Source organism: Pleurodeles waltl, chromosome 8, assembly GCF_031143425.1.
Source record: "Pleurodeles waltl isolate 20211129_DDA chromosome 8, aPleWal1.hap1.20221129, whole genome shotgun sequence".
Classification (NCBI taxonomy): Eukaryota; Metazoa; Chordata; class Amphibia; order Caudata; family Salamandridae; genus Pleurodeles; species Pleurodeles waltl.
In genome coordinates, this window is record NC_090447.1 from 809,179,654 (window position 1) to 809,197,709 (window position 18,056).

Genomic DNA, 18,056 nt, shown 5'->3' on the forward strand with positions numbered 1-18,056 from the left:
TGAACATTTATCAGGGTGAGCTAAGGAGGAGAGGAGTCACAGACTTGAGAGCATTGCAGAGCTCTTACCTTTGTATTGCAGTGAGAACTTGCAGAATTACTCACTTTTTAGATCAACAACACACGTGTACATCCTAGCAAAAATTGAAGGCACCCCACAGTATGAGTTTTATTGCGCTGATGCAGGCCTGTTGTCAGTAGTCACACTCTACAATGAGACTGCAGCTGATCAGTGTTGTCTCCTCCTTTCTCGTTTGCTGAGGCATTGTCTCAAACACCTGTGGTGACTGCCCAGAGTCAAGGGCTCCTTAATCATACATCTATGTGGCAAGCAGCTTTGCCAACTATGCTTCCAGTCACTTTGCGCTGGCAGGTAACAAGGTAACCGGATCACTGTCATTACAATCGAGGACATTGGTACCCTTAGCAAGGGGAAGTCATACTAAGAACAGAATCACTCGAGAAAGATATTTTTTCATATAATTTTAACTCCATAACCAGTAGCTGGTGATGAAGCTTTTAAACCACCATGGAGGACAGGTTGTTTGGAAAACCAGAGTTGAGGCTACGAAGTGGCACATACACCTACACAACTAAAACTATAAGTAGAGAAATTAAAGTATAATCTTTAGCAGAGTGGAGATTAGTGCAGACTAAAGGTTTCATCAGGTTAGGATTTCAAATCATCTTTATTCCAAGAATAAATTGTGCTTATTTCTTCAATAACAAAAGTGGCTATCTGTCACTGGAGAGCTTAAAGAGAAATTAAAAAAAAAAAAATAGTTCCCCCTTATTTGAGCGATAAAAGTTTAAGCCATCCAGTTAAAAACATTGTAAAGAAAAAACATTCCACAGGCAGAACAAACCCAAGAATAGGAATGAAAGTCATCAAATAGAGTAGGAAAATGAGACAGATAAGAAAGCCATCCAATCATGAGGAAGGGGCTGACCGAAAGTCTAGGTATATCGTATTGTAGACTACAGATTTCAGACAATTTAAAATCTATATATCAGGGTAAAAGGGTTGTAAAGGAACAACATAATTTATGGACCATCAGGGTTCCAAGTACGCTGTTGCCTCCTAGCTAGGGGCCAATATGCTTGCCTTTCCAAAAACTTTGACTCAGCTACTCCATTGTCACATATAAATAAACTGAACAACTACTAGGGACAGCGAGCAGAAAAATGAATAATTTTAAGAAGTGTCTCCAAAATAATATTACGTTTTTAAAGAGAAACCCCATGAATTACACCTTTCAAATTCTATAGAGGGCGACTGTGCTAACAGCCAGTATTTAATCCGATACCATTTATATCAGTGGACCATGGGAAGGTGGTCGGTTTTGTCTCCCAATTAAAAAAAAATAGAAATAGGGCTTGCTGAATCATAGGATTTAATGAAAAGAAGTCCCTACAATTATTTGCAGCATTGAAAGGCAAAATCGACATTGCCCTGCAGTTGAAACAATTAAAAAAACATACATACTCAGTTGCTTAATTGGAGTTCTTTTTTAAAGTGGAATTTTAATGCTTCTGCATAACAGCTTCTATCTTAAAACACTTTCATTCAATACCAGTTCTCTATATAGTGTAGCAAAATGTGAGGATTTTGCCAGTGGTTGACTGGACTGCTTCTATGTATTTCATAGGTTATGAGAGCTCATATACCCCTACACTCACCACCATCACCTGAATGTTGGTTTTTAAGTCTCGCAGATGACAATGCATGCAGTGAATGCACTACCGCCCGTGAGAAATATTGGCTTAATTGCCACTCTTATTTGCTGCCTCCTAATTGGCCAGCGCCTATTGGCTTCACTTCCTCTTCTTTCGGATGGAGCATGGTCCAAATACTGATTTTATTTTTTAGCTTTATTGCTGTTCTTCCACTGATCACGGGGTGCTTGCAATACTACTTCTATTTTTTCTTCATCCCTGTTGTCCTTGTTCAAACTCTTGCCATTTGTAGCAGTGTTTTACTATGCCACAGACACCTCAAAGAAGTTATTTCACCTGCAACATAATGTTTATTGTGACAAACGGTATCTGCTTTTATTGCGACAACAGATGATATCTGCTTCCAAATATATTTTCACTAAGACATGGACATGAACGCAATTGCTTTCTTTATGTGATAGGACTTTTTGTCAAATTTCATATTTTATTCCTTTTTTCACAGAAAGGAAGACTAACTGATGTGCTCAGAATCACAAGGGTGTTGTGCCAAGAACTAATAAGCCAGTAGTTCTCGCCTTTGTGACTGATGGCTCTGCCATTGCCTTTTGTTCATTCTGTACAGCATGGGCATTGCAGACTTTGACAATGATTTGTAGCCATGCTGTATAGCAGCGAGGCTGCAGGGCAAAATGGCTAAAAATAATAATAAATAGGGACTATGATGCTTGCAGCACTGGTGCACTTAAACAAAGTGCATTAGCTATGGCTGTGTCATGGCACTTTTTTTAAATTAGTTTTAGCCACACTGCAAAATATATGTGCTGCTGTATAGCAGTGCTAATATTGCTGACACCAATAGCTCTCATACACCTTTGAACTGCATAATGCAGGTTAAAATAGTCTTTGGAGTACGTTTTACAATGAGGATCGGTTCTCAAGATACTTGCCCAAGTGTTAATATTAGTGATACCATTTCACAAGTCACAGAAAAGGTAGTTGTGCCTGGATATAATGTGGAGTCCTCCGACTGACCACTGTATTGACACTACATTGCGGCTGCTGTCTGTCCCACTAGCGAAATGAGGAACTGCAGTGGGGTGAGGGAAATGGAACTCAAACTGAAACAGATATGCAAAGAACTTATCTCAAGTCAAGTATCAAACGTGTCAACCAGTAACCGGCCTCCCTACTACAGATGGCTGAATGATACCAGAATAAAAGTAAACAGCTGAATGGCAGAATGGAAGTGTTATGCCAGCAGATTGGAATACCACAAAATGACATGATTCCGCTGAAGGGGAAGGACAACATTTGCAATGTGTACTAAAACTAGCTGAGTTTTTTTGTCTCCCCACATGTAACTAATATCCACCTCAATTTGGCAATTGAACATCTCATGAGAGCCACAGTGTGCAATCTCCACAGGTGTCAATAAAATAAAAAATATAGGAACAAATGAGAATTTTGAAGGGCGTTACAGGTGGAATAAACTTAAACGTTTTTGTCTGCCAGAGATAGAGTAGAAGACATGGAGAAATTGCTCAAAGAAATAACAGTCCTCCCATACCAGATATCTTTGTCATTATATGTGTACACAGCTCACTAGACACATCCAATCATTTTGTGAATCTCAATGTCTAGGCAGGGACGTGATGATAAAAGTGGCAAGGGAGAACGGTAAATTAGAAGATGAGGGCTACTTCACGAGTGGCACAATGTACTGCAGGCCCACTAGTAGTATTTAATTTAAAGGTGCTGGGTACATCTAGTACCAATATACTGGGGATGTAAATTTATTGTGCCAATTGGGTGTAAGCCAGTGTTACCATATTTTAAGCCGTGAGCATACATACTTTAGCACTCGTTAGCAGACTCCCTATTTCAGACCGTTAATCGTGAGTGTTGCTTAATTTGTGTACTTTTTTGGTGTGGTTTGGGCTCCTTGTTATTTTCTCACACTGATGCTTTTTTATAGTCTGTATCCATTTTTCACTTTACAGATTTTTTGGACGCATTACAGGTATTTCAGACCTGACTTCCAAATTCCGTGTTTCCTGCTCTCTTTTTCAATTCCCTTGGCTGAATCATTTACTTCCTAGGCAGGAATCATATATATTGTGCTTCTTTTGTCCTGATGATGACCTTGAACTAAAGAAGGCCAAAACTCTTTCTACCTACACAGGCACACTAAAGGATCTTTATTGTGCCATGATATTGTAATGAAATACTAGAATGTCCTTATTCATGCACAGTAATTATTCTTTTGGTTCTATTTACTTGTTAGAAATGGGGTCTCTGGTTGCAGTCAATTTGCACTCTGTCCAAGCAGGGACCCTCATTCTAGTCAGGGCAATGGAGATACACACTTACATAACCCCTGCTCAACCCCTTGGCAGCTTAGCACAAGCAGCCAGGCTTATCTCAAAGGCAATGTGTAAAGTATTTGTACCAACACACACAGTAATACAGTGAAAGCACTACAAAATGGATATCACACTAGTTTAGAAAAATAGGTAATATTTATCTAAATCAACAAGACCAAAATGACAAAAATCCAACATACACTAGTCAAGATATACATTTTCAAAAGAATAAGAGTCTTACTCCATAGAAAACAATGGACTCGTTGATTTTACTCAAAGCACCTGGTTTGCGTCACAAATAAAGCCTCACAGGCGAGCGTGTGTTGAAAAAGTCAGCGATGGGTCAATTCCTTACTTGCAAGTGAGGCCGTGCATTGTTTCTTCTCTGGTAGGGTTGCCGTTGTGTTGTTTTTCTCCCCTGGAAGGGAGTGATGCATTGATTTCTGGGTGGGCACCATGGATCCGCGCAGGCTTGTGTTGATGCCCAGCGATGATGCGTGACAAATACTGTTGCACGGTAATGGAAAACCGCGCTGCGTGGGGTTTGTGTCATTATCAGCAGCCACAAGCAGGAGTTGCGTCGTTTCTCCAGCCGCGATACTTCAATCTCCCAGCCGCAATGCAGGTGGAGCATCGATTTCAGCCGCGAAGCAGATGGCGTGCCGTTTTTCAGCCGTGGTGCGTCAAAAAAGTTCCCCACAACGTGTTCTCTGCATGGATTTCAGTCCTTGTTCTGCCAACTTCACCTTTCAAGGGCACAGGGACTGGATAGGGCACCATTTGGCAGGACAGGAGTCTCAGCAGAGAGTTCAGGTGCTGGCAGAGGAAGTCTTTGATGGCCTTGAGACTTCAAAACAGGAGGCAAGCTCATTCCAAGCCCTTGGAGATTCTTCACAAGCAGGAATATACCGCTAAGTCCAGTCTTTGTCCCCTTCAGGCAGAAGTAGCAACTGCAGCCTAACCCAGCAAAGCACAGTCACAGGCAAAGGGGCAGTACTCCTCCGCCAGTTCTTCAGCTCTTCTCCTTGACAGAGGTTCCTCTGGAAATCTGGGGTTTTGGGTCCACTGCTTATACTCCTTTCTGCCTTTGAAGTAAGCAAACTTCAAAGGAAAAGTCTATGTTCACAAGATCCTGCCTTTCCCAGGCCTGTCTACAGACTCGCACAAGGGGGTTGGAGACTGCATTGTGTGAGGGCAGGCACAGCCCATTCAGGTGTAAGTGACCACTCCTCCTCTCTAGCCCAGATGGCTCATCAGGTTATGCACCCTACACCCCAGCTCCTTTCAAGTCACTATCCAGAGGGGATTCACAAACAGCCCACCTGCTAGTCTGACCCAGACAGGGAATACACAAGCAGACAGACCACAGGATGGCTTATACAAGAAAATGCCCAAGTTCTAAAAGTGGCATTTTCAACTTTACCAAACGATGTATTTTTGAATTGTGAGTTCAGAGACCTCAAACTCCAGATCTCTATCTGCTCTGAAAGGGAAACTGCACTTTGAGGATATTTAAAGACAGCCCCCATGTTAACCTATGAGAGAGATAGGCCTTGCAACAGTGAAACCCCAATTTGGCATTATTTCACTGTTAGGACATGTAAAACACATCAGTACATGTCCCACCTTTAACATACACTGCACCCTGCCCTTTGGGCTACCTAGGGCCTACCTTAGGGGGTGCCTTACATATATAAAAAGTGGAGGTTTGGGCCTGGCAAGTGAGTACACTTGCCAGGTCGAATTGGCAGTTTTGAAATGCACACACACACTGCAGTGGCAGGCCTGAACGATGTTTACAGGCCTTCTCATATGGGTGACACAACCAGTGCTGCAGGCCCACTAGTAGCATTTGATTTACAGGCCCTAGGCACCTCTAGTGCACTTTACTAGGGACTTACTAGTAAATCAAATATGCCAATCATAGAAAAAACAATTACACATACAATTTACACTAGGGAGGACTTGCACTTTAGCACTGGTCAGCAATGGTAAAGTGCCAAGAGTAACAAAAACAGCATAAACAAGAGTCCGGCACACAGTCAAAACATGGGAAGCAGAGGCAAAAAAGACAGGGGCCACCATACCAAGGACGTCAGGTCTAACATCGCTGTTCAGGGTTTTTACATGTGTTTCACTTTGCGCCGTTCACATGCCTCTCACAGGCATTGTGTTTTCACTTTTTGCATCTTGAACACATTTGTGAACAATAATTAATGCTTTCAATTATGTATTTTATAACTATTGAAATATATATATATTTTTTGTTAAAACTGTTTTTGTTTGTAACTGCATCCTATGCTGCGTATCTCTGCATGATCTGAGCATATCGCCACTCCCCATGTCGTACATTCACAAATGTGGTTTCAATCAAAACATGCAACAAGTGGCAATTTAAATTTGCACATTAATCAACCAGTGCAGTAATTGATCGTATCAGTCTCTTCATGAATGTCCAGTATTGAGTAACATCTACGTTGTTCCCCTGTCTTCTGTAATAGGCAATTTGGTATGACTGTCTGTACAGTTGACTTCTCCAATCAGCGCTATAGTCCATCCTGCACCATCCCATCCCATCCCTTCCTCTTCATTGCAGCCAAGCTGGGACCACTTGCATAGCGCTAAAGCATATTGGGCTGCCATGATTCATCTTTCCCTCCTTCCCTGATAGCACTCTCCATGTGCGCCAAGTTGCCTCAAACTTTCCCAGGCATCCCCTTCCATGGTGGATCTCTTTCCATCAATTTGCACTGGTCCGTACCTGTCTCCCAGTCCTGATTGCTGGGAGGGGGACTGTCAACTTACTTTTGGGCTTTATCTTGTTTGGCCACCATGCAGCCCATGTTAACCAGGATCTTCTGTTAGATCGATGGCTCCCATGTTCCCATTATGGCTAATTAGGGCTCAAATAGAATTTGTGATTTCCAGCTTTTGTTGTTATATTATCTTTGTGGAGTCACAATCTAGTGACTTAAGTATATGTCCTTTTTTGATACCCCACTAGACATTTGTATATGGTATAAATTTTACCCCGGTCTTAGTTGGGTTTATGGGTTACTCCTGTGGCATATCCCATCCTGGATTGAAAAGGCAGAAAGGGATATTTCTCCCCACCAAGATAATTCTTGCGACAGAGCTTAAACTGCATCACTTGTATGGGAGTCTGGGTGAGTCAGCAGGGGCAGGAGCGAGCAGCTTCAGGATCAAAGTAGCAAGCCATATTTGGAAGATGGATGAGCACCAGAGACCACTATGGAGTCTGCCTGGGATAAGCTGTTCCATGGAGAGGGCCCAACGCTTGCCATACAGAGCAAAGGGTCTTGCCCAATGACTAAGCCAAACTTCAGTTATCTTGTAAATGATAGGAATTAACTCTCCATTGCAATGTATGGACACTTTACTGTCCATGGACTACAATGGAAGCATTCCCCTTATATATTTGCTCCATTAATCAAGCAGCCCCACATGGTGGAAAAACAGAACCTCATACATCCTGATTGACAGTTAAATCAACCAATGCCCCTGAATAGTGTCTGAGGACGATTGACTGAAGTGGGGTTTTTACCCCCCTCCCTTTCTCTGTGTCGATTATATTCTCTGTGGCAGGTAGCTAACGTGGTCTTTAGTCCAGGCATAAAAATAATACATGCGGCTGTGTATGAATTTAAAAATAGCCATGTTGCATACTGTACGGTACAATTCAAAGTGCAAACAAATGTGAATGGTCTAATCTCATCTATTACCTTTTTGTTTTCAGTATGCAGACTTGAATCGCCACATAGATGCCCTGAACGCATGGAGAAATGCGACAGTTCTGAAACCAGAACATAGCTTAGCATGGAACAACATGATTATCTTGTTAGATAACACAGGTAAAAAATTATTTACAGCATTAAGGGTAGATTTCCCTTTTCTGGGTCTGGTTCCATGCACTTAAAAAAAAAAAAAAACACACGTTTTCGAGCATTCCTGTTTGCTGTAATCTTATTTCATTTTGCAGATGGAGGAGAAGGGCATGCGGGTTCCTTAGCAGTCAGCACTTTGTGTATATTATGTTATAGTTCAGAAAGTGGTCTATCGACACAAATATAGTTCAGTTGTTTTACCGACTGGCAAGAAATAAGGCTTTCCAATAGTAAGGTGCCAAAGGTGATTAACAGAACACATTTTTCCAGTGATAGCTGTGTGTAACAATCCATTGTCACAACATGGCAGGGCATCGGTGTTTCACAACATATGACCTCCCTATGTGACTAAAAGAGATTTGGAAGCCAGGTAACAAGTTGAATGTATCTCACATAAGATGCAGGTGTTTGTTGCACTGGGAGATATGGAATGGAGAGGGAAAAGGGGTGCTGGGAATGGAAAAGAGACATGAGTACCAGGTAACAGAGGCTAAAAGGCCCTACTTTGAGGCAGTGGAATCCTGTTTGAAGGGAGGGAGCACAGAGACTGGCAAAGAGAGAGAGGGAAAGGACAGAGAAGGAAAAGTTAAACAATCAAGCCAGGAAACAAACGGAAAAGCCTGGCTTGTCCTGAGGTGACTTGATAGGGAAGCAAATGGTCAAAGAGGAGAGGAAATGGGAGGAGGTGGAATGGTGATTGGACTTAGGAGGCAAACAAGGAAGGTATTGGACAATGAGCAGGTCATAATTTGAGAATGGGTGGGGAGAGAGGAGGTAGTAAATGGATATTGAATGGGGAAGATGATTGCAAGAGGTTGAAGGGGTCAGTGACTATGCAGGAAGAAGGTTGATATGCCCAAAATGGCTAGTTAATACCCAATTAGGGGAAACAAACAATGGATCTGGTAGGATTGAGTAGACACATAAACGTCCCTCAGGTGTCTACCCAGAAAATGCGGATTAGGAGTGTTTCACTCATGAAAACAAGGTTTTACATTAAGGTGACCCCTTCCCCCAACTGTGAGCTCAACCACTACAGTTCTGTTGATAGCTCGATAGTTTGATTCCAATTTGTGATTGGAGGAAAAGCAACATTTCTAACTGGCTTGTAGAAATTTAATGTATTCTGTTGTTTAGTAGCATTTGTAGAGCACTTACTACCCCTGTGAGGGGGACTGAAGTGCTTATCCATATGGATAGTAAGCTACGCTGCGTTAGGTATGTGGTTGGGAGTATTGTCATGTTATGGGGCGCAGTGTCAATCGGTGTGATGGGTGTGGGTATGTTAAAGTTAGACATGCAAATTATAATTATGTTAAGGACTAACCAGCATATCCACAGAGGCAATGGAATGCTGTATGCGTGGACACCAAAAAAGGGGTTAATAAGAGAAACATCAGCAAATTCATACAGCAACGTGTGCCGCGCAATCAATCAATCAATCAAAGGCATTTGTATAGCGCACTGCTCACCCGGAGGGTCTCAAGGCGCTGGGGGGGGGGGAAACGCTACTGCTCGAACAGCCAGGTCTTGAGTTGCTTCCTGAAGGCGAGATGGTCTTGCGTTGTCCGGAGGTGGATGGGGAGGGAGTTCCATGTCTTGGCTGCCAGGTAGGAGAAGGATCTTCCTCCGGCGGTGGCTCTGCGGATGCGGGGGACGGTGGCGAGAGCGAGGCTGGCGGAGCGGAGCTGGCGGGTGGGCTTGTGGAAGGTCAGGCGGCTGTTGAGGAACTTGGGGCCCAGGTCGTGGAGGGCCTTGTGTGCGTGGGTGAGGAGTCGGAACGTGATTCTTTTGTTGACGGGGAGCCAGTGCAGGTCTCTCAGGTGTTCGGAGATGTGGCTGTGTCGGGGGATGTCCAGGATGAGTCGTGCTGAGGCGTTCTGGATCCGTTGGAGTTTCTTCTGGAGTTTGGCGGCGGTGCCGGCGTAGAGGGCGTTCCCGTAGTCCAGCCGACTGGTGACGAGGGCCTGGGTGACCGTCTTCCTGGTCTCGGTGGGGATCCACCGGAAGATCTTTCGAAGCATGCGCAGGGTGTTGAAGCATGAAGATGAGACGGCGTTGACTTGTCTGGTCATCGAGAGGGAGGAGTCCAGGATGAAGCCTAGGTTGCGAGCGTGGTCCGTTGGCTTGGGGGTGGCTCCCAGGGCGGGGGGCCACCAGGAGTCGTCCCAGGCGGATGGTGATGATCCCAGGATGAGGACCTCCGTCTTGTCTGAGTTCAGTTTCAGGCGGCTGTTCTTCATCCATTCGGCGACGTCTTTCATCCCTTCGTGTAGGCTGGCTCTGGCGGCGTCCGGGTCGCTGGTGAGGGAGAGGATCAGCTGGGTGTCGTCGGCGTAGGTGATGATCTTGAGGTTGTGTTGACGTGCGATGGTTGCGAGGGGGCTCATATAGACGTTGAAGAGGGTGGGGCTGAGCGATGACCCTTGTGGAACTCCGCAGATGACTTCGGTGGCCGCTGACCGGAACGGGGGGAGGCGGACTCTCTGGGTTCTTCCGGCGAGGAATGAGGCGATCCACTCCAGGGCCTTCCCCTGGATGCCGGTGTTGTTCAGGCGCTGTACCAGGGTGCGGTGGCAGACAGTGTCGAACGCTGCGGAGAGGTCCAGGAGGATGAGGGCCGCAGTTTCCCCATTGTCCATTAGGGATCTGATGTCGTCTGTGGCTGCGATGAGGGCGGTCTCCGTGCTGTGGTTGGCTCGGAAGCCGGATTGCGAGTGGTCGAGGGATCCGTTGGTCTCGAGGAAGGCAGCTAGCTGTCTGTTGACGGTCTTCTCGATGACTTTGGCAGGAAACGGGAGGAGCGAGATGGGGCGGTAGTTCTTGAGGTCGGAGGGGTCTGCAGTTGGTTTCTTCAGCAGGGCACTGATCTCGGCGTGTTTCCAGCACTCCGGGAAGGTGGCGGTGTTGAAGGAGGCGTTGACGATGTCACGGAGGTGGGGTGCGATGATGTGGTCAGCCGTGTTGAAGATGTGGTGTGGGCAGGGGTCCGTAGGGGATCCGGAGTGGATGGTGTTCATTGTGCGTGTTGTGTCTTCGGTGCTGACTGGGGTCCAGGTGCGGAGGGTGGCGGTGGGGGGCATCGGTTCGGTGGTGGGGTTTGTGGTTGGTGGGCCGAAGCTGTTGTGAATGTTGGCGATCTTGTCGTGGAAGAAGGCTGCGAGGGAGTCGCAGAGGTCTTGCGAGGGAGTGATGTCATTGTTTCCGGCGTCGGGGTTGGAGAGCTCTTTGACGATGCTGAAGAGTTCCTTGCTGTTGTGGGTGTTGTTGTCCAGTCGTTCCTTGAAGGCTGTCTTCTTTGTGGCGCGGATCAGTTGGTGGTGTTTGCGGGTGGCGTGTTTGAGGGCCGTCATGTTGTCTGTGGTCTGGTTGGTGCGCCAGGTGTTCTCCAGGGAGCGGCAGTTCTTCTTGGAGGTGATGAGCTCGTCGGTGAACCAGGAGGCTTTCTTGCTGCTGCGTCTGCTGGGGGGGTTCTTCTTCAGTGGTGCGAGGGCGTCTGCGCAGTTGGTGATCCACTGTGTGAGGTTGTTGGCGGCTTCGTTGGGGTCCGTTGAGCTGGTGGGGGGGTTCTGGCTGAGGAAGGTGGTGAGCTGGTCTCCGGTGATCTTGTTCCAGCTCCTGCGGGGGGTTTGTTGAGGGTGGTGGTGGGTCGTCGTTTTACTGAAGCTGAAGTGGACGCAGCTGTGGTCAGTCCACTGGAGATTGGTGGAGTGGCTGAAGGTGACATATTTGCTGGATGAGAAGACTGGGTCAAGCGTGTGGCCGGCGTGGTGTGTAGGGGTGGTTACCAGTTGCTTGAGTCCGAGGTTGGCCAGGTTGTCCAGTAGAGCAGTGGTGTTGCGGTCCTTGTCGTCCTCCAGGTGGAAGTTGAGGTCCCCCAGGAGGATGTAGTCGGTGGAATTGATGGCGTGGGGGCTGACGAAGTCTGTGATGTCTTCGCTGAACTGTGTGCGTGGTCCCGGTGGTCTGTAGATGAGGGTGCCTCTGAGCGTGGTCTTGGGGTTGGTGTGTATCTGGAAGTGGAGGTGTTCGGCGGAGGTGAAGGTGTCATCAGAGTTGGTCGTGATGCGGATGGTGTTCTTGTGGATGATGGCGATGCCTCCTCCTGTCTGGTTGACGCGGTCCCTCCTGGTGATTTTGTAGCCTTCTGGGACGGCGATGGCGACGTCGGGTGCTGAGGAGGCGTTCATCCAGGTTTCTGTCAGGAAGGCGATGTCTGGTGCTGTCGAATCGAGGAGGTTCCAGAGTTCGACGGCATGCCTGTGAACGGAGCGGGTGTTGAGCAGGATGCACATCAGGTGTTTGTTGCTGGGGCTCGGTTTAGTAGGTGCAGTGTTGGGTCGTAGGCTGGTGAAGCGGCAGGTCAGGCAGGTGAAGGGTCCGTGGGTGCGTCTCGGGGTGGCTCGGTAGCAGGCGGTGTTTCGGCCGGCGTTGAGTGTGTGGAGGGTTCTGGCATCGTAGCTGTGCAGGGTGTGCTGGCGAGGGCGAGGACCAGGGGGTCTGGCGCTGGGCGCGGTCCAGGCGCGGACGGGCGCAGACGGGCTTACCTTTGGCGCACCTTCGGCGCTCAGTCGGAGCTCCCGCTGCGCGCGTCCGCTGCGCGGTCGCTCTGGGGGCGTCATAAGTAAGGAGCCGGGAGGGAGGAGCAGCTGGGTGGCGGGAGCGGTCCGGCGAATGGAATCACAGGGGGGCGGGGCCGCAGGGAGGCAGCGGCGGGAATCCCAGGAGCAGCGAGCGAGCGAAGGAATCTGCAGGCAGGAGGCGGCAAAGGCAGGCAGGAGCGGCAGCAGTGAGTGGGGCGACCAAGCCCTGTGGAGGGCTGAGCGGTCACCTGGCAGGTGGTGCTGTCAAATAAATAAAAGAAGTGAAAAAAGAACAAGAATGGGAATCGGTGGCAAAAGCAGTAACCATACACTAGATTATTTTTAGTCATTTATTTATATTAAACTGTCTACTGCTGAACAAATACACCCCATGAAGGAGGGAGGATGTGAAAGAGCAGTCAAGGCTGGCAACCTGACCAGGAACTACACAAACTTTAAAAGGCCCAATTCCACCCACTCCTGCTAGGCTGAAGGAAGCCACAGTTTGAGCATGGGTTCATACCCCAAGACCCTTTCAGACTCTCAAAGATAAACAGGTACTAGTGGGGTGACCGCTAGCGGGGTTGTAGTATAGACCCCAGGTGGCGGGGCCCCTGTATGATGCAAGGGTGAGAGACGAAGTGCTTGGTAGGTTGAGAATCCACTTGTCTTCTGTTACCCAGCAGTCCTCACTGTTCCATTCATGCCCAGTACTTCTTGTGGATCTCAGGGACCGTTGTTCTTTGTAGTTTACATAATGAGGCATCCTCCTGTCCTTCTAGAACTCCCTTCCAGAACAACTTCCACTTTCATTATTAAAAGTCAGTGACATTTCAGGATAGAAAAGAGGCAATGTAGTGAACTGATCTTTCCCTGCTTCAGTTATTTATTCTAGGACTGCAGCATGACACTGATTAGGTAGTTTTCAGCTTACTCAGACTGAATTCATATGAACAAACAGAGCAGTTACATTATGCTCTGCACAAAGTTTGAGTTAACTCATACCCATCAGTGGTAGTATAATGTGTTGTAAGAATCTCATGGAACAGCAGTAGTGAAATGTAAGTGTGCATTATTTGTGAGACATTTTCCTTCTGCTGACCATCATCCACTGTGCCTCATCTGTTTTAGCCAAATACTAAGCTGGAATAATTTTAGTTTAGCCAGCCAGGAGGCAACTTTAAGGCCTAAGAAAACAGTTTGACTTAGTGTGCAATTTTTACTCCTCGTAGGACATGAGACTGAATAGGGCTTGATGGAGGAAGAGGTAAAGACCCATCAAAGGGCATGTCCATTAGTGAAGCCTGTACATCACCAGAAGATCTAGTGAAACTCTTCCAGGCATGTCTACGAAGGACAATGCTGACACTGACTTCCCTGCCATTGCAGTCTATGGTATCCAAACCGGATCAGATAACATACTTGGTGGCCTTCGCGCTTGTTATGGATCGTCTGAGTGAGAGCTCCTAAGATCATCTGGGACTACCAGCAACATCTTGCTAGCCATACCCCAAAGGGCATGTGTGTATCTGCCTGTTTTGCTTCACTAAGAACCAAGCTGAACCACTCATGCACTGACAAAAATCTCTGAAATGTGCTTCTTAGTCTAAACAAGACATTTATGAATTCACTTTGCAAGGTTTGTAAAAGATTAGCATGCTGAAAATACATGTTTAAAAATGGTCACAGCAATGAAATGAAAACATGTACATATGATTCTCCACTGCAATATACACAGCAAATATATGGTAATAATAAGGGAGGAGCCACTCGGTCCAGTGACTCGAAAAGACTTCTTCGAAGAAAAACAACTTGTAACACTCCGAGCCCAACACTAGATGGCAGGATAATGCACAGCATGTGAATCTGCAGCGCAACATGCCACGAACAGATTTACACTGGGTAAGTGACATTTTCCATATATATCACAATGCAAAGCAGATAACAAGAATTAAAAAGTATGCATCACCCTGAGGCAAGGGCACATCTGCTTCATCTCTGTCCTATGAGCATCAGATCGCCAGATCCCACAATCGAATGAGGAGAGAGATCAGTTATCCTCATGGGAAGGATGACACACCCCAGCGTCCTGGGCATGTTTGAGATCTGAATCACTCTCGGTCCCAGGTCCTCCTGGTCTCAGCCTCTTATACTTTGAACAAGCAAGAGAGGAAAATTCTAGAACCTCCCTTTCACTGCAGAAGTTTATTATTCAAAAAATGCTGATTACTTTAGGCCAGCTTTGAAAAGAACATGTCGGGACTTGGCCACAATCCCAAGGTGCCCTGAATCAAAAAAAAATGTTCCCTGCCGTCCTAGTACATTCTTATCAGCCTAAGCCCTTGGTTGGAAAGAACACAAAAAATAAAAACATGAGCACATTGTACAACATAGAAAATTACATACAGCTTTTAACGTGGCAGTAGCTAATGCTAAAATGAGTCAATAGGCAAATGAATCTGGTGGTCACTAATGTGACGGTGTGCTGCTAGGCTAAGTGCATGCACTCCACCCTTTTGACCAATGACTCATAAACCCTATAGTCAGAAAATTAACTTCTATCTTTTTTTCTTTTTATACATTACAAGCAAAGTAGATATGCACCATACACAGCAATATAATGAAATGACAAGAACAATCATTATAAAGCAATGGAAGTGTGATTGACTTATTGGTATTACAAACAGTTAAACCAGGCACACCTACAATAGAAAGGCTTAAGCTTAGATACTCAGATTGGGATAATAACTGAATCACAGTCTTCACATAATTGAATAGTGTCGCTAGGATAACGGGTTGGTATAGAGTTAGATGAAAACATCCTAATCATGTACATGGTCCACCTGTAATGTTTGCTGGAATGTAAGTAAAAGTGAGGTTCCCATATGAGAAGTCTCAGCCAACTGGCAACTTAAACATCCTTAATGAGTCTGGCAGCAGTCATCCGGTGATAACAAGCCATGTTGTTTGTTCCATTAGAATTGCAATCAAGCAGGTTGATAGGACATCCATGGTACTCTGCATTATTCCCATGCAGAACTTTGATCTATGAAGTACAATTAGTGTTAAATGGATCCACAGGCATTGCTCTTCGATAGCAGCAGGGGTGTTGCGCAACATGATTGATCAATCAGGTTCACGTTGGGGGTGCTGTCCCTCCCGACTGCACACGCCCGAAGGGAGACCACACAGCACACTCGTGGTCAGAGGCAAGTCGTAGTATGATCTGTAAAAGAAACAAGTATGATCTTTCTTGCAAATAACATTTATCAGTTGAAATGTGCTCCTTTTTTCCCTTTCCTTCTTTTTTGATCAGCAGGACATTATTAGGCCCCTTGGCTATCATTTCTGCAGGTTCTAGAGGGTCATTTGGGGATTCCACCCATACCGTAGCACCAGGGTTTTTGTCAGTTGAACTAGAACCTCCTTTTCCATGTACTGTCAGAAGGGCTGGGGAAGTCCCCTTCCCCACCAATCCTCCATACACTGGACTTATGACAAGTTGGACAATTTTGTAAGCATGTGTAGGTCAAGACCTCCAGAATCAGGCGTGGCTCTGTAAGGAGCTGAAGCTCCAGGTTTTATTTCCCAGTACACAATGGTGTTGGTGGCCACATGTGGTTGTATCAGGAGAGTTTCAACATTTTGTAATGGTCTGTTATTCAGAGTCTGGAGGGCTTCAGTTAAATCCTCTCTCTAGTTTTTCAGAGCCCCATGAGATAATGTCTTAGTCCAGAACCCTAGGGACACTCTGTTCTTCTTTGCTTTTGCCACTTGCTTCAACCTACATATTGTCCCTGGATAGTTGCATGCAACACAATGTCTCCTTCCTGCACTGTACACAAGTCTAAATCCTGTTGAATTATTTCTTTTTCCAAACCAAAAGCACACGGCTGCTCTTCACCCCATTCAAACTCATGTTTTGTTCTTGTCACTTTGTACCAAAGGGTTAAGATTTTACTCAGATGAGGGTCATGCTGTCTCTAAAAATCAAACAATCCCATGAATCGCTGTGTCCCTTGCTTAATGCGAGAAGTAGCAAGCTCCAAAATCTTTTGTTTTACCTGTAGCAACATCTCTCTATGTCCTGGCCACATTTTACTCTGTTAAAGCTCTGTGAATATATCTTTAACATCCTTAACTTCTTGCTTGGTGTAATCTTTTAAAGAATGCTTTTCAACTCCTGCCGATTTCTGTGGGTTACTCTGTATTTTTTGTCTAAATATTGGCTGAGCACGAACTACCTTCTGTTCATGTAGCTCACACTGGCCCCCACCTTTTTTAACCTCCTCATTACTGGAATGTGAAAAATCAGCTTTCCCTGCGACGGCTTGGTAGATATCAGCCTTATCTTGTAATAACTTATTCTGACAAGACAGCATAGTTACAGTATTTTTTGTGTCAACAAGCTGTTTCTGTAATTTCTTATTTTCATATTTTAACTGCTTACATCTCTCATGCATTTTTCTGTAAGAAGACAAAAGTATTCAAACCCTCCTGTCAAGAACAAAAGGGTCATCATTCTATTCAAAAGGCACCTTTTTTAAACATATAAGTACAGTTATTCTGTTTTATCCAAGCACCCATCCCAAAATTTAGAAAGTCCTGATAAACAATTTGCCAAGACATCATAAGGCATTTTAATTTCACATGCATTTTCAGACACAGTTTGCGGTGCTTCCTTTAACTCTCTGAATAAAAACATATTTTCACTTTTAAATTGTACACTTTCAACTTCCAACCTCCCTGTTGACTGTCCGACTATGGCAGAATGTTTTGCTTCAGTAATGATTGAGCTGAAACACTCATTCACTGCCAAAATTCTCTGGAATGCACTTCTTGGTCTAAAGAAGACATTTATTAATTCACTTTGCAAGGTTCGTAAAAGGAGATTAGCATGCTGAAAGTACATGTTTTAAAATGGTCACAGCAATGAATTGAAAACATGTACAAATGATTCTACACTGCAATATACACAGCAAATATATGTATCTAGATGTGTGTATATATATACAGGGAGTGCAGAATTATTAGGCAAGTTGTATTTTTGAGGATTAATTTTATTATTGAACAACAACCATGTTCTCAATGAACCCAAAAAACTAATTAATATCAAAGCTGAATATTTTTGGAAGTAGTTTTTAGTTTGTTTTTAGTTTTAGCTATGTTAGGGGGATATCTGTGTGTGCAGGTGACTATTACTGTGCATAATTATTAGGCAACTTAACAAAAAAAAATATATACCCATTTCAATTATTTATTATTACCAGTGAAACCAATATAACATCTCAACATTCACAAATATACATTTCTGACATTCAAAAACAAAACAAAAACAAATCAGTGACCAATATAGCCACCTTTCTTTGCAAGGACACTCAAAAGCCTGCCATCCATTGATTCTGTCAGTGTTTTGATCTGTTCACCATCAACATTGCGTGCAGCAGCAACCACAGCCTCCCAGACACTGTTCAGAGAGGTGTACTGTTTTCCCTCCTTGTAAATCTCACATTTGATGATGGACCACAG

At 45.2% G+C, this 18,056-nt stretch overlaps 1 protein-coding gene across 1 annotated transcript in view; it reads left to right on the forward strand.

Annotated features, from left to right (window-relative positions):
* Positions 1 to 18,056, forward strand: part of TMTC4 (transmembrane O-mannosyltransferase targeting cadherins 4) — a 446,521-nt gene that overhangs the window by 379,169 nt on the left and 49,296 nt on the right. Inside the window, exon 15 of the mRNA XM_069205065.1 lies at positions 7,797 to 7,911. Within this exon, the coding sequence (XP_069061166.1) occupies positions 7,797 to 7,911 (115 nt within the window). The remainder of the gene's footprint in view (positions 1 to 7,796; positions 7,912 to 18,056) is intronic.